The 16,002-nt window shown below is 37.2% G+C and overlaps 2 protein-coding genes across 3 annotated transcripts in view; one reads left to right on the top strand and one right to left on the bottom strand.

The window, feature by feature from the left end:
* LOC145969900 (zwei Ig domain protein zig-8-like) overlaps positions 1-16,002 on the bottom strand; it is a 248,016-nt gene that overhangs the window by 193,585 nt on the left and 38,429 nt on the right. The gene's annotated exons all lie outside the window — the stretch shown is intronic.
* The window catches only part of LOC145970070 (zwei Ig domain protein zig-8), a 59,760-nt gene that overhangs the window by 26,117 nt on the left and 17,641 nt on the right, over positions 1-16,002 (top strand). The window contains exon 1 of one of the 2 annotated variants that reach the window (XM_083096494.1): positions 8,652-10,990. The exons of the other annotated variant lie outside the window; for it this stretch is intronic. Coding sequence (XP_082952620.1) covers positions 10,945-10,990 — 46 coding nt within the window. The 5' untranslated portion in view covers positions 8,652-10,944. Of the gene's footprint in view, positions 1-8,651; positions 10,991-16,002 lie in introns of those variants that run through there. 2 annotated transcript variants of the gene reach the window in all.

Genomic DNA, 16,002 nt, shown 5'->3' with positions numbered 1-16,002 from the left:
AGTTTTATAAAGATTTAATTTAACTAATGTTTATAAAAAGGCTTTATAGAAGTCAGTACTGAAATGAAAAATAATCCAGTGATGTATTTATAATAACTATAGAAGTTATTGTACTATATAGATCATAATTTCACATTAGACAGCAATTATTTTTGGATATCATTTAATCAAGTGATTGTTTGCAATTTTAATGAGTTTTATAGGTAATTTATAAAACATATGTGATATCCAAAAGAAGCTGCAATAAAACCATAAAATAGTAGACATGTGTGAGACGTATTATTTAAATAATTTATAAATATTATAATGATTTATGTCTCAAAGATAATTATGTATATATTAGTTAAATCATTAATTTAGAATGATTAGGGAGAGAAAGCAGAATCAAATGCATAGTTCTATATTTCTAACAAACCATTAAATTTAACGAACTCATATTCTCAAGATGTCTAATCAACGTAACTTTGCTCTGTTTTTTATGAAAGCCTTCAGAGGTTTTTTACTGGACGAAATTAAGCAACGCCTCTTTATTTTGCCGCCGTCACGTAGATAAGAACGCCGCGAAATAACGGCCCTTTATTATATACGATAATAGGCGAAGTTCAAGCTCGGAACTTAACCGCGACGTACATTTTCTTGGGGAAAAGATGTTTTCTTTTGCTCTCTACCCACCATCATGACAACCCTTAGTTAGAAATGGATGATGACTTCCCGAAGGGGGGATGAGGACTTCCCGAAGCTTCAAAATGATAACTTTAAAAAATTCTCAACAACAGAGTAATCAAGAAGTTATATCGAGCAGTTACAACTTGGAAATTTAAAATAAAGAAAAATTATGTATTTGTGTGTCTGTGTGTGTATTTTATAAATATTTTACAAATGTATTACTTGTAAAAGTTTGATTCATTTTTTACTCGCTTCTTCGCGTCACCTCAATCTTCAGCTCCAAAAATATCGATTTCTATGACGGAGATTGCTCTATCCAGATTCAACGAGCACATTTACATACACCCATTGCCTGAACATGTGCTCACGAACACAACCAGACGCAACACAAGTCCAGTCCACTTTAAGGCAGGGATTTACGTAGATTACCGTTTTCGGCGTTGAATCGCGGGATCAAAAAAAGGTCTATAAGGGTAGCGCCCTCAACTCTAAGAGGTAAGTGCCTCTGGACGCTGATAGAATAACTAAGGATACGTGCCGTCAACTGAAACATAGTAGCATACGCGAGCGGATATCATGGCGTATCCTACGTTAGAATTTCGATAGACAGATTTGACCTTATCTAGGAAATTCTCTTCTTATTGAATTTTTAGTTTTGCGCAAACCAGTTTCGGAAAATTTTTATTTTATAAATATATGCTTAGTATGTATGTGTCTCTTCTATTATATCTTACTTTTTCTTCGATTACATTTCCATGATATGTGACACATTTAATAGCAATACTAATATGGAGATATATTAGCAACGGTAAAAATTTCGAAATAAGTGTGATAAAATATCATAATCTTTCGTCTGCTATTGCCACGAGTTATTTTACCTTTCTTATTCGCGCAACAAGATGCCAGGAGACTGACCTAGAACATGTAAGCTCTATTTTACTCCAGTGTCTTCTTTTCTTCGTTTCCGTTTTCATCTTCGCCTTCCCACGCGTAGCTTCGAATTCCGCATGTTCCTCGCGCGGAGAGAAATTCTACCGGGTAAACACACAATATAAAATCTCGGGGAAGAACCAGCTTGAAAAGCGTCGGCATGTTTCACGGCGCGCGAGACATGTTCTTCAAATAGAATCAACGCGGATAGACGACACCGCTCTCACCGCGAACACGAGCCAGCTTTGCGGTTCTACGGACGGCAAGCGGTATCGGTTATGGCACAAGCTCCTATGTCCTAAGCGAGCGATCGATTGACCGATCGATCGATCGATCGATGGTAAGCCTATTATAAACTGTACAATATGTACAGTGTAACTAGGTGGCTGCTTATTCGAGACATAATGACCATATGGTATGTGCATTTGTATATTATGTGTCGTTGACTCGTTATATATGACTAGCTAGTATATCAGAGATTTCATATTTCTTATATCAGGCTGCTTCGTCAATCACCCGAGTTGAATAGACGATGACATAGTTCTTATCGTAAGTGACGACAAAATATTCATAAAGATGATTATTTCAAATAAATGCCTTGAACTGACAAAAATTAGATAACATGGTGCTAATTTATTAATAAGTATTTTAGATTAAAAATTAAATAAGAGTAATTTATTAATAAGCGATATATAAATAATGTTGCTATATTCAGTTTCCTACTTATTTATCACGTAAATGTTGCAGAATTTCAAAGTAAAATTAAACAATGATAAATTAAATATTCATTCACAATCAATATTTAACCCATGTATAATTGTAGCGATCGGTAAATTAAAAATAATTCATCATATAATTCTTCTCAGAAAACAAAAATTTGGCATAAAGTAATAATAATTAAATTAATTTACATAAATAATGTCTTTATCAAAATAAAATAAATTTTATTCGTCAAATATAAATGTTAGATCTTATATACGACGATTTCTCATTTATATCGCAAAATTAATTAATTTAAAATATAAATTACAGAATCGACAGCATTAAAATTATTATTAAAAAATTTCTATTATAAAGTGTTCAATATTTCAAAGTGTCAATAAATATTAAATATTTCAGAGTGTCAATAAAATAATTGTCACACGGCGGAAGGACTTTAATCTGGTCAAATCGTTGGGCTAGTTATCCTCCATTAAGCGTGGGGATAACGTGATTATTTTTACCGACCATTAGGTTTCATATCCGCTTTCGATTCGTCACGCACATTATATTTATAGTCACAATTGTGAAAAGCTCTGAATGCTCCATCGGAGCAAACATTTTTATTGTTAAAGTATTAAGCGATAATAATTATATCACGTATTGTTTTGATTTTAAAAATTACGCAATCGAATATAGCGATTATCATCAATTTATTTATTCGTCATTTTTTGCTTGCGAATTTTAAACCGCAATTTATCTTTTGATTTAATTGTTGATGTACGCTGAAGTTCTATCGGGTAATGGAAGTGATAGATGGATAAGATTAGATAGAAAGACAATCATTGTTGCATCAACTTTTTATTATTTTCCTAATGTCAATTGTTCTCGATAAAATGACAGTGGATAATCATACTTGATATGTATGATATTTAGAATCATAATGATAGTTAAAACTTCACACCCACTATCGCTTTCATGTTTTCATCAAAGATTGACGGAGACACGAGCGTCTCAATCACAGCATTCGCGAGTTTTACATTACGCAATTACTCAGCGTTAATTATCCGGCATAATCCGCAATTTAACCTACGATACCGCAAATCTCCAGTCAAATTTAAGCTGGCCTTTCACTGTCGCGCGTGCCGCGAGCCTAATTATCCGGTGAAAGATGCTTTCATTCTCAAGACGAGGCAGACCTCCGAATAGTCGTGACCCGATAGAAAATCGACCCAACAGCGCAAGTTTGTTAGCTCCAGCCGTTGCACTGGCCAAGTATCTTTCGCAAACTTCTTTAAAGGACCACCCGGCCTTATCATGAACGCCGCGGAATTACTATGCGGATCTCTGTAGAGTACACGTCGCCCGGAACGATATACGCGTCAGTGTCTTGAATTTAAATTGAACGCATCACGTACACGCGATTGCTCGTGCATACCTATCTACCTCCTGGCATGAGAACTGTGCATCGCGTGCAGGGACTCTCGATACATGCGCACCCTCGTTGTCGTTGTCGTCTCCGAAGCAGAGGGTGCAACTCGCGCTGGCTGGCGTATTTTCCCCCGATTTTTTTTTCTTTTTAAGCAGCTCACTGTGCCGCTCGTCGACAATGCAGAGCGCGATCGATGATGGTTTTCGCCTGTGACTTTCCCCCTCGCCCCGTTTTGGCCCACGCATTTTGTCACAATGGATGGAGACTGCGGATTACGTTTACGCGACATTCGGCGGAAGCGGGTGTATCAGTTTGTGCACGACGCTGATAAGAAAAATGAGTGATCTATGTTGGGGGAGTATATACGGTAACTCTTGCGAAACGATTCACGAGATTTCGTTTCAGTGCCAATGGTCTAAAACGGAGTCACTTACGAATATTGAGCAGTGTAAATACTTAATGGGACGTGCAAATGATAATGGATGAGCATGTATCACATAAAAAAATTGCACAGTTTTTGTTTTCATAATGACGGAAGTAAAGTGTATAATAATATGTATAAAATGCCATTGAAAATATATCAAAAACAAAAATATTATGGGAAACTGGCACATTAAATAATCGTAAACCTTGAATAATCAAGAAAATGAATATTTTTAATAGATTCTGTTTTTATTTCAATGTTTTCATTATATTTGCAATACGCTATTAATCAAGTAAATATCAAAAATATGCGACAAAATATACTTCGTATACTATCTGCATCTATAATAATTTTTCTTTCTTTGATATTGATCATCGCATCGCAAGACTCTTATTCTTATCTTACTTAAAAACATCCTTATGTAATCATATTTATGATTTGATATCATATTTATTTAAACTTTATTTTTTCTTCAATCATCTTCGATTCAACCGACGCTAATGTATCGTGTCATGTGAGATATAGCGTAAACCACAATCACATTTGCCTCCATATAAATGATTAATGACATACGGAATAAAATACATTTCTTCTAAAATAGATTACATAAACGCATGCTCGAATTCCTTGATAGAGAAACTTGCGGTCAACCTTGCGGTTTTCGTACGTGCTCTATACCTAGTCTCGGTTTAGCTACTGGCACGTACACGAGCATACCAGCAAGATATTTCATTCCACACAAAAACCTTTGGATTTCGATTTGCGCGATTTGATGTGCACACCATATACATACATATTCCTCTCACATTTCTCGTTCTACGAAAAATAGAGAGATTTCTGAGCAAGTAAGAGAGTGATCAAAGATACGAGATGTTTGGCACGTTTCTAGACGTGCAAAATCTGTCCAAGATTAACCGGGAGCACATTGCGCTGCGATATGTAGACATCTCTGAGATATTCCATTAACATTCCCCGAGAGCGACCAAAATCATCCTTAAATGTCCCAGATGGCCCGATATGATAGCTGCAAAATACAACTGACACATTACGGTACGAGAAACTCGTGCTACGTTCGCGTGCAGGATTCAGCCTCGTATTTTGCAATAATTAAAAATTTACGTGCGCAAAAAACAAATATAATTTTATAATATTTAATTCATAAAATATTTATAAAAATTTCTACATTTAACATTTTATTTTATTTGAAAAAATATAATCATATAAACACATTGCTATTTTTCGCAAAGCAAATAAAAAGATAAAGTAACGTGAACAAAATTTATATTAGCGAAACATGATGGCTCATCTCTTTTGATTATGCAAATAGATTATAAGCCTCGATTGACGAATGGCTTATAATTCAACGTCGTTCGGCATCGACGAAGAGGCAGCTAAAGCATTAGAGTCGCATTAAGGGCTGCATTAGAATCGACGATAATAGTCCGGAATCGGCGGCAAGAGGTCCTGTCTGCAACTCGAAGCTAGCAGACGTTCCCTTGACGAGCCCACTTCAGAAAGAGAAAGAGAGAGAGAGGAGGAGAGACAGAGAGAGGAGGAGAGAAAGAGAGAGAGAGACAGAGGAGGAGAGAGAGAAAGCAGAGAACAGTGCGGCTGTTCGGAACATTCACGGAATCTGGAACACACACAGATGTGCGCTGTCTATTGATCTCTCTTTACGACCGCGCCATCGTAACTCGCCAGTCTATCGCAGGGATCCTTGACCAGAAGCCCGTATGAAAGTTACGGAAGGGACGATCGTACATTGCCACGTCGTCGGTCAGTCATACCCTTGGAATTCAGAAATTTGGGATAAATGCTTATTGAACTGGACACGGATAACATTGTGAATTCCATACTGATTGATATTCCATACTGAAGGTCCTTTGTGAGGGACGTGAAAATTGCATCTTGAAATCACGATTATCAATACTTTCTCATCAGGCGACCAAAATCCGTCAGTCAATTGAAATTTATGAAAGTTGCGGATTCAAATTTTCATTCTTCTGTTGCGAATATCGGTTTTTACAGTATAACACGCGCGAATGATATAATGATATGCATGCTTGTATATTTAAATATTGCAAGTATTCGCAGATTCAAATGAGTTTGGTTATCGCGTGTCAAATAATAAATCGTGATGAACGTTTTTAAAATTCACATGCGTGGAAATATAACCATCGATCTGTCCGTATGGGTCATGCTTTTGTCAACGATAAGCTTACTATTGACAACAATCGAGCCGTGTGAACTGTAAAAGCCGTACACAAAATTCACGAGAAAATCCGTCATGGAGCTTTATATTTTTTATTTAAGTTCGTCTGTCTATGTATCATATGATACATAGGCAGACGAATTTAAATAACTCACATAATCTCGAAGTTTATATTATTTAAAAATATAGACGATTAATATAAACGCAAAGAGATACCCAGTAATATGAAAACATGCAAATTTATTAAAATGTATTAAACTTTTTTACAGTTTTATTTACAAAATCTGTAAAGATAAAGCAAAATAAATTTTTGCTTCATTATAAAAATTCAAAAAATACCTTTATCTTTAAATCACTTGTTTATGATAATAAAGTGGAAACAATATACATACACACACATACACTCTCTTTTTAATATATACTATAAAATTATATTGTCTATCTTTAAATTAACTATGAGTCTAATCGATCTATCTCTTTAATTTATCACGATAAAATGATTTAATCATGGTGAATTTAAGAACATAATTAAGACAATGGTTCAATAAAACAAAACGATAAAATTATTTGCGAGATATGAAAGAAAATGGCTGAAGTAGAAAAGCGGTACATCCACTTGAAGTCGATGACAATATTCACAACACGTCGGAGGAAGCGCTATAATGCGCTCTTAGCTCTGACAAAGCGAATGCTAATCAAGTAGTACTATTCTGCGGAGTTCTGCACGCATTAAAATTCATGGGAAATCGATATAACAATTAATCTTAGCACGCGTGGTGCATCGAATCGTCGTAGGTCACTAATCGATACCCGATAGAAGCCGATCAAGATACGAGACTTAGTACAGATATCAAGATACGTGTTTGTTCGTGCCTCGCGACAAGGGTTGCCTGAGCGATTGCTTCATAAATTTTATTATTTTCCTACGTCCACGACAGATTTTTTCATTGTTCTTAGATTCTTACGAGGATTCATTATTCATGAAAGAGTATTCTCGCACCCCTAATAAGAACCTTCGATGGAACTTTTACGAAATTCGCTCGAAGACGAATCCTCCCGTAATCATTAGTCAATATACGTATTATAAGGAGACGAAGATCGCGAAGCGGTTAATTTTCCTCGAACACAGTATGGGAATATCCTCGGAATTCTTGGCGTATTCTCGGAATGCTGAAGACACGCGGGATATGCCTATTGATCTTTCCGCAGTGGATTTCCGAAGTAGTCGGTGATACGTGACTGCAGTCGGTACGCCGAACACGGCTGAACAGATCGCGTCGAGTCCTTAACACGATAATTCCGTTCCGCTTTCCGCTCGTCTGTTCAATGTGGCGTTCGGAGTAGGAATACGACATCGTGTCTATTTCTTTATCTAAGATTGCCGCAAAGTCAAGAAAAGGCGAGACGATTGAAATTGATCGTCGAACACATGGGAAAAATCGAAACGATGGAAGTCAGTAAAAATATGAGAATAAAAATGAATCGAAGTCTGAGTACAAAAAAGACATACTTATGTATACTTTATATACACTGATAGCAACTTAATTTTTTTATCATTATCAAATTCGTGTGATATATTTTCCATTCGTTCATCGTTATCCGTGCAATGGCCTCCCCATCGAATGCGCCCGATGACGATATGTCTTCGGAATCGCAGATGTGTACGCTAGAGAGAATGGTCAGGAAGTTCGCGTTGAAACTCGCGACTCTGCTCCGAGAAACGAGTGACCCTCAACGACCACCAGTCAGCACGGATAGACGATCAGCCGGTGCTCGCAGGTCGCGTAAGAAGATGACAGGGCCGGCACTCCATTATCGTTCTGTAACTCCTTTTAATTATCTCGGCCATAAGTTATAACCGGATTCGCGCTTTTTCGCGTCCTTATCGGGCCGGAGCTGCGATTTTCTCCGGCGCCGACGAGAAGAAGAGGAAAAAAGGAGAATGAGATAGGAGTAGAAATGAGGAAGGAGTCGGCGAGGAGGAACAAGGCGCAGAAGAGGAATAAGAAGAACAAGAAGTGGAAGTAGAAGAAGAAGAAGAAAAAGGAAAGAGGGATGCGCGCGAGATAGGCGACAGGGTAAAAGGGTGGCGGCTCCCGCGGGGGTGGGGAAACGTTCTGATATACAACCGAGGGATATGGGAGGAACTCGCGCGCGCACAGGCGCGCGGACCACACGTACACACGTACGGCCACCCACACAAACGATCGGAGCAACACACAGGCGCAGTTCCACGGGCTGTACGGGGCGGCTGCGTGCTCGACGCCTGAGTGGCGCTCGCGCAATGTAGTCCCTCGGCTATCCTCGAAGCGGGAGCATCGCCGTTTCGAAAGAGCCGCGACCTTCTCCCCGTTGCGTCGCGCGCGTCGCGTTCCCGTGGTTGGCGGTGGTGTTAGGGGGTGAAGTTCGCGCGAGAGGGGCCCGCTCGCTATCCCGAGGACTTCTCATCCGCGAACTCTTTTTCGCGACGAACGAGTGCGCGAAATCGCATAGCGACGACATGAAACCGCAGCCTCGCAAATTCCGTCCTTGCGTTGCTCTCCGAAGTTGACGGAATCGGTTGACGTGCGACTATTCCGTTCTCTTCGGCTCCACTTGATTTGAACGATTCCGTCGTTCGCGTACTTTAGAAGACAGGGAAAGAAGGCAGAAGAGAGTGCATGAGTGTCCCGTGGGATTCGTATGGTCCACGATTTCGCGATAGTGTGATATTGAAGCAAACACAGTGAAGCGGTATCTGAAAGCGATGATGGTGTCGAGCGGATGATCAATCCACAGAATCGTCCAAAATTCGTGTGTGCCGTTCGATCGAAATTGATAAAATCAAAGTAGAGAACGAAAAGTATCGTTGACATTCTAAAATTCCAGAAAATTTACAAAATTTCAAACAATAAGTCTTTCATTACCACAAAGATATCATGGTTCAATAACTGTCCAGCAATAAATCCATCACTGCCCACTTGGAAAATTATAACAAAGTTTGTTAAGAAGATAGAGGAAGAAATCTTAAACCGGTATAAAGAAAAAAGAAGATAGATTATCGATCGGAAGCGCATGCAAATTTCATCGCAAATTCCGTCCCGCAACGCTTCGCCTTGCTGAAAGCAAATTTTGCGTGAAGCAGCTTCAACTTCATGCTGAAAGGACCGCTTTGAACATTTAAAGACAGTCTCTCGAGGATCTACATTTAATTATCAGCGGCATTGGTGAGACTCGTGCAGAAGCGCTCTAAAGTCTCGGAAGGAGAAACAGACAACGAGAGAGGAAGGCGCAGTAGAAAAAACCACATCTAGCACGACTGAGAGTTGTACGACTGCAGCCGATGGGGAGATGTTAAAGTTAAAAGCTGCTCGTAAAACTCTTCGTCTCGCGGGTGCTACAACGTTACCATTGTGCAAGCGAACCTTGTTTATCTCGGCATCGATGCAGAATTGAAAGACCAGTAAAAATCTACGGTGGATTCTTTCTTTCTCTTTCGTCGCGCCGACGAACGGAAACGTTTTATACGGCGTAAAATTGCAGTCGTGAAAACGAACGGATCGTATACACCGATCGTCAAGGAACGCCTATAAAAGAAATAAAGGAAAAGGAAGCAGAGTTCTCTCGAGTTTTTCATTTGCGGTCGCTATTGAAGCATCGTTCGAAGGCAATCCTTTGAGAGAGAAAGAGAGAAATTACGAGTTTAGAAAAATGCGGTGGTACCGCGTACTCGGGGAAAATAACCACGGTGGAATGATGGATGGAACGTCCGTCGCGTTGTGTAGATTGCATTAATAACGACGATCAGTCTAATGCATCGCGAGCGATCTTATGGATGTCGATGTAGCGAGAAGCACGAAGACGCTGCCTAATGTCGGACAGAACAGTCCCTGTATCGATCAATATGGATCGCATAGGAGTAATCTGCATCGAAAAAGAGCGAGTGATAACAGTGATACGGGGGTCATCTAAGGCCGCGTAAGGCCGATAACGCGATTAAAATAGAAGTTGCGACTGGGACACCGCGATGTGAAAAACAAGCTGTTCCACGAAGATCACAGTCATTCAATAACAATTTCCGACAGAGATGTGCACGTGAAATAATATAACAAAATTGAAAAAAAAAGATTAATTAGTTAAATTCCGATTTTCTGGTTTAACCGATGTGGTTGTTAGCGCGAAATACGTGATTCGCGAAACCACGATCCGTTTCCGCATTACGCCATTATTAACAACGCTCCATAATTGGAAGAATGTGGTATCGTCGTGGAATCAATCTGTGCTAGTGAGCGAATTATTAAGCAGTGGTCGTTGTTCGACTTAACGAGATTTTATCGACGAGGGAGAACTGATTAAAAAGCTCTGCTTAAAGTATAATAAGGCGAAATTACGTGATATCCATTCGCGCACGAGTGGCTGTGCATGTATCTTCGCTGATACGAAGTGATTCTATCTGTTCCGGGAATGCCACAGTCATCACGAAACGTGAAATGCGTCAGTGAAATTATCATCGCTGATTAGCGTTTCCCGAATACGACTGAAATGCGTAATCTGAGATAGTATAGTAGTCAGTATGTGAATGAACCACGCCGGGGAAAAGCGATGTCTACTTCTCTTCCCATATTTGTCTGTTTTATAATTTGTTTTGGTAAGTGCACTATACTTCATGTTGAAATTATAAACAATTAAAAATCGAAGCAATTATAAGTTATTACAAAAAGAAAATACTTTAGAAATTCACAAATTTATGTATAATAAAATATAGTTTTACACTGTACATGATTGCTTCGATCCGTGCATTTAACATAAAATCTGTATTTGTGTATTCCGATTAAAAGCAAACATTAAGAGTACTAGAGATTGATTAACTGTACAATAAATAAATAAATAAATAAATAAATAAATATACATACATACATATATAAACTCGTACGTAATCTCATGGTTAAAATATATATATATATATATATATATATATATATATATATCTTAACCATGTTTACGTACGAGTTTAAGTGAGTATTCAAATGTATCAGGAAAATCGAGATTTACAATACTACTACATCAAACAGATCACGATTCTCTCGATCGCTATCGATGCGCTAATATCCGATGCATTCGCATTAATTGCACACGCAATTATTGAGGCACTTAATAACGGCGATATATTACGTGGCTTTAGCGCCTGTACGTTGTTACGTTCAAGTCTCATGCACGTACGTCCCTATTAATGTTTCGTGACTTAATGCAGTCAAGTCATCTATGCAAAAGCAAGGGTTTGTTGATGACTGCGATGTGTCTACAACAATCTGCATACACATATATGCACATATATAATAATATACGTTGCTTTTAACCCGAATTTTAATGAAAAATTTAGCAAGAGATTATAATGGTGTATCTCCGGGAAATATATATCTTGACATAAACAGTTATCAAATATTATTTGCATTTATCTAAAAACATTATGAAACTTGCTGAATATTTACAAAATTGAGAAATGAAACATAAAACTATCGTGCAATATGCAATTTTAATTTTAATGAGTTATACATATTATAATCAGTTTTAACAAAATATAAACAGAATTTTATGTCGAGATAATAACAGACTTTATACTTGGAATGGCAAGGGCTGAATTAATTTGCATAATAAAATATATAATTGTAGAGAGAAAAGTACAGACAATTGTCGCAGTCCTTGGCTATCCTTTGTTTGATATAAATATTAACATTATAATAAATCATAAAGATGCTCGTAATTGTTGCAAATTATTTATACGCAGAAAAAAATTTATTCTACATATTTTTTATTATTTCATGTATATATATAAATTTTTTAATCTACATAATACTTTTTACTTTTTTACTATTTTAATTTTACCATTTCTCTTTAAATGTTTTATGAGTTTCTTTGTGATATCATTCATACGTGTCTTTCTTTCGAAGAATTTGTATATTCTTTATTTTAACATTCCATATCGCTTTGAGCACACGTGTCCGCACGTTTTGCTAGAAACAGGAGGGTTGAGAATTCTCTCGGAAATACGCCAATACTTGGCACTTGGCGCAAACGACGTAGATATCTCAAACTTTCTCGTAGAAATACAAGAGGCATGATTTCACAAAGTTCACGATCAGTACGCTAGCGATAAAAAAGTACTTTTAAAAAGGAACGGATTCTGCAAACCATTCATTCGAGAACTATAATCAGATATCCTCGAAGTGGTCATGCAAAAACGTATAAATGCAAAGCTGATAAAAATTTGAATCAAATTCCTATTATAGTCGATATAGCGTACGCATACGATTGTTCATTATCCAAGTTATTTTCAGTTTTATGAGATTTGCTTTGTCGATATTTTGCGACAAATCTAATTTTCATCTCATTCGAATACGCGTAGTGAACATCTTGTTAGGATTATATGTAAAATGAAAATGCCGACTTTACAGTGATAATGGATTACTTTAATCGATCTGCAAGTCACAGTTTTGATAATGTCACGCATATATATGCATTTATATTAAGGTGTCGTTAACGCTTGAATGATAATACAAAGTGACATTTAAATTATACCAAAGTTATCGCTGCACATTTAAAACGTTACTCTATGCATATTAGTGCTATGAAAAATTTAAAAAACACAGAAACCTCATAGTAGCGATTATGAATCGATTCAAAAGATCGTCGAGATAAGACTTGCATTGAGATTTATCGAATCGTAAGACTTGCATTGAGATTTATCGAATTTAAGCACTAGATTCATCGGTAAAGTTTCGAGGAGACGGAATTATAGAATTACACGCGGATTAACGTAGATGTAATTTCAGTCCCTATTCGCCGCTGAATTCATGCTCGAGTTTCTTGAACGTCTCTTGAACGAAATCAACATTGTTGAGAAAATTCATGGCAATTCTCCCATATGTCGCAAACGTATTCGCATTCGCGACAACTGTCACAGCTCGATTAAAACAAGAAAAGAAGAAAAATACATGACAGCATAACCCCATTTAATGCCATCGCACTCTATGCACTTTCCATCATGAGACGTGATTTTTTCCTCGGCCATGCGTCCATTCATCTGTTTTCACACGTGATGGAGTAATTAAAAACAACGACGGCAATGAATCGCGTATCGCGGCGTAGTTTGCCGTTAAAATTCAAATTTCAGTTAACTACTGTAGCACCAAGCCGAAAGATGCAGTTTTAATTCAACCGCGCCGGAACATAGTGCAATTTATATTACCGCGTTGAAAAAAAAGAGAATAATGTATAGCGTGACGAGAAACACGCGTTTCTAATTTTCTTAAAAATTAAGCGACAAGCTAAATTAATATAAAAGGACGTCGACAATTCACAAATAATACCAGTTTAATTTTATAATATATTTGTTGTTTTCTCAATTATCTCTCATTAAAAATAAATTACTTGATTCACTATTAATTGATTCGCTCTTTGAGCTTTGACGATCTCGCTAAAGAAACGTCGCGCCCACGCGCTTCCGTTCATCACCCTTCAGACATTTATTTTTAACGACTCATTAACAGCACTCGCAGCACTCTTTGATTCACGATTCGCGACAACACGACGCATCGTTATTAACTCTATAAGGAAGAAGAGGTATCGCACGACGCAGACATATTGGTTATGTTAAAACTTAACGAACCGGAACGTCGCTGTAACCGCGGATTATTGCGACGACGAGGACGATGTTTGTAGATATTTCTCGACATATGTTCGTTCTCATTCGCGTAGAAACGACGCCACATAAATTCTACGTGTCAGTGTACGTGATGCGTTTATGCAGCCATTGACCTCGTAGAATTTACAGCGGACTTTTATGGAGTCGAGATTCTACACGCTTTTCCCATATTACTCTAATCTAGTGCTACTTTGTTAATGGAATTAGCTGGCATAATGAAATGACACCGAAATACGAGTATATATTTGTCAATGATTATCCCAACTGTTTAACAGAAATAATAACAATGTGTGGGTACGATATTGTGTACATATTATTTGCAAAGCTGCTCGCAAGGTAAACAATTAAAAGGATGAACGAAAGATTTAAACAGAAAAGAATTATGAAGAATGAGGAAGAAAGTAGAATGAGATTTGTTTATCTACTCTTGATTCATTGATTTAAAATTAACGACGACACTGACAGCTGCCGGATGACAAATTTGTAGCGAGTTCACATAAGTGAACGCTACTTCTACCTTCATATTTCTACGTTATGAGATATATTATAGCCGGGAGTAAAAGCGACATGAAGAGTTCTCACGATAGTTATTTATGCCCCATCTTCTTCCTATCTCGGGACTCCCGGATATGCAGCTTGCGCTCGATGGAAGACGGAAAGTCTACTAACTTCCAGGCGAGCAAAAGTAGTACATCAAATAAATGAATAAACAGGTAGATAGATATATAAACTGGAAAGTTGGCTACATGTAGATAGAAAAATGTGTAGATATACGAATAATTCGTTAAAGCTCGAAGATTCGGTTCAGGAAAATCGAAGTAAAAAAACTAATTAAAACACTATAGATCTATATAATGAATTTCGAAGGAAAGAATGCGAGTCTTAGTGAAAAAGATTCATCAAAAACATAATAAATTGAGAAATACGAAATTACTCGACTATTTATAAAACCTCTTACAATTGCGGACTGTTTAGCGAATATTTTCTAATTGTTTGGCAAAAGTTTGTTAGAATATGATTGTGCTTTGAGATTTGCGAAATTAAATAAAGTTAACGATGATTGTTAACTTTATGATATGACATTGCATTCTCTCACTGCAATGCAATTTACAATGCGGAAAGGTTTTCATTATTTTACATTATGTTTACATTATTAAATTGCGTTTTCATGCAAATATTTGATATTTTTTGATGCTATAATTAAAAGTAAAATAAGTAATTTATTTAATAACAAAATAAATAATAATTAATGTTTTATATATATTTTTTTAGAATAAAATATACATTTATAATTATCTTAATATAATAATTATTAATAATAATTAACAATCGTTATCAATAATACGGTAAATCTATGACAAATCTTTAAATAAATCAGACAGCTCGATGTAACGAACCAACAAATAAGCTCTGATCTTTTTATTTATATTACCATCCAGTTTTCAAATATTTCTGACTAATGTTAAAGACATACTCAATATGAAGGTTCTTGTGCAATTGTAACGACTTTCGTGTTCTTTCTCTTCTTTATTCATCGAAATGCGACTGCAGATTCTCGCGCTAGCTGCCCATCGAAACAAAGAAAAAAAGAAAAAAAAAACGCTGAACAGGGGATTCGAGTGCCAGGAAACAAAGTTGGCTTATCCGGCCACGAGAGGAAAGCCGGTAGTAGGGGAAAGGGAAGGGTAAAACGACGGTCAACGGGAAATAGGATTTTGCGGCCGGCTAACCAAACCAGCCACTGTCCTTCAATGTCCGAAAGAATCTACCTCTGGCTTGACGAATGAACCGTGATAGTGGCGACCATCGGATCCTTTTCGTAGAACGTTAAGGTCTGAAATAATTATAACGTTCGTGTAAAGCTGTCCACACACTCGACCCTATTCTCGTTGGGTCGGAGCAGCTATCTACAATTTCCGCACAAGCTCAGAACAACATCGATTTAATATTTCTGTGAT

The sequence above is a fragment of the Camponotus vicinus genome, unplaced genomic scaffold (assembly GCF_025532165.1).
Source record: "Camponotus vicinus isolate PSW18456_S1 unplaced genomic scaffold, iyCamVici1.0 SCAF_4, whole genome shotgun sequence".
NCBI lineage: Eukaryota > Metazoa > Arthropoda > Insecta > Hymenoptera > Formicidae > Camponotus > Camponotus vicinus.
This window is presented reverse-complemented; position numbering and strand designations above follow the sequence as displayed.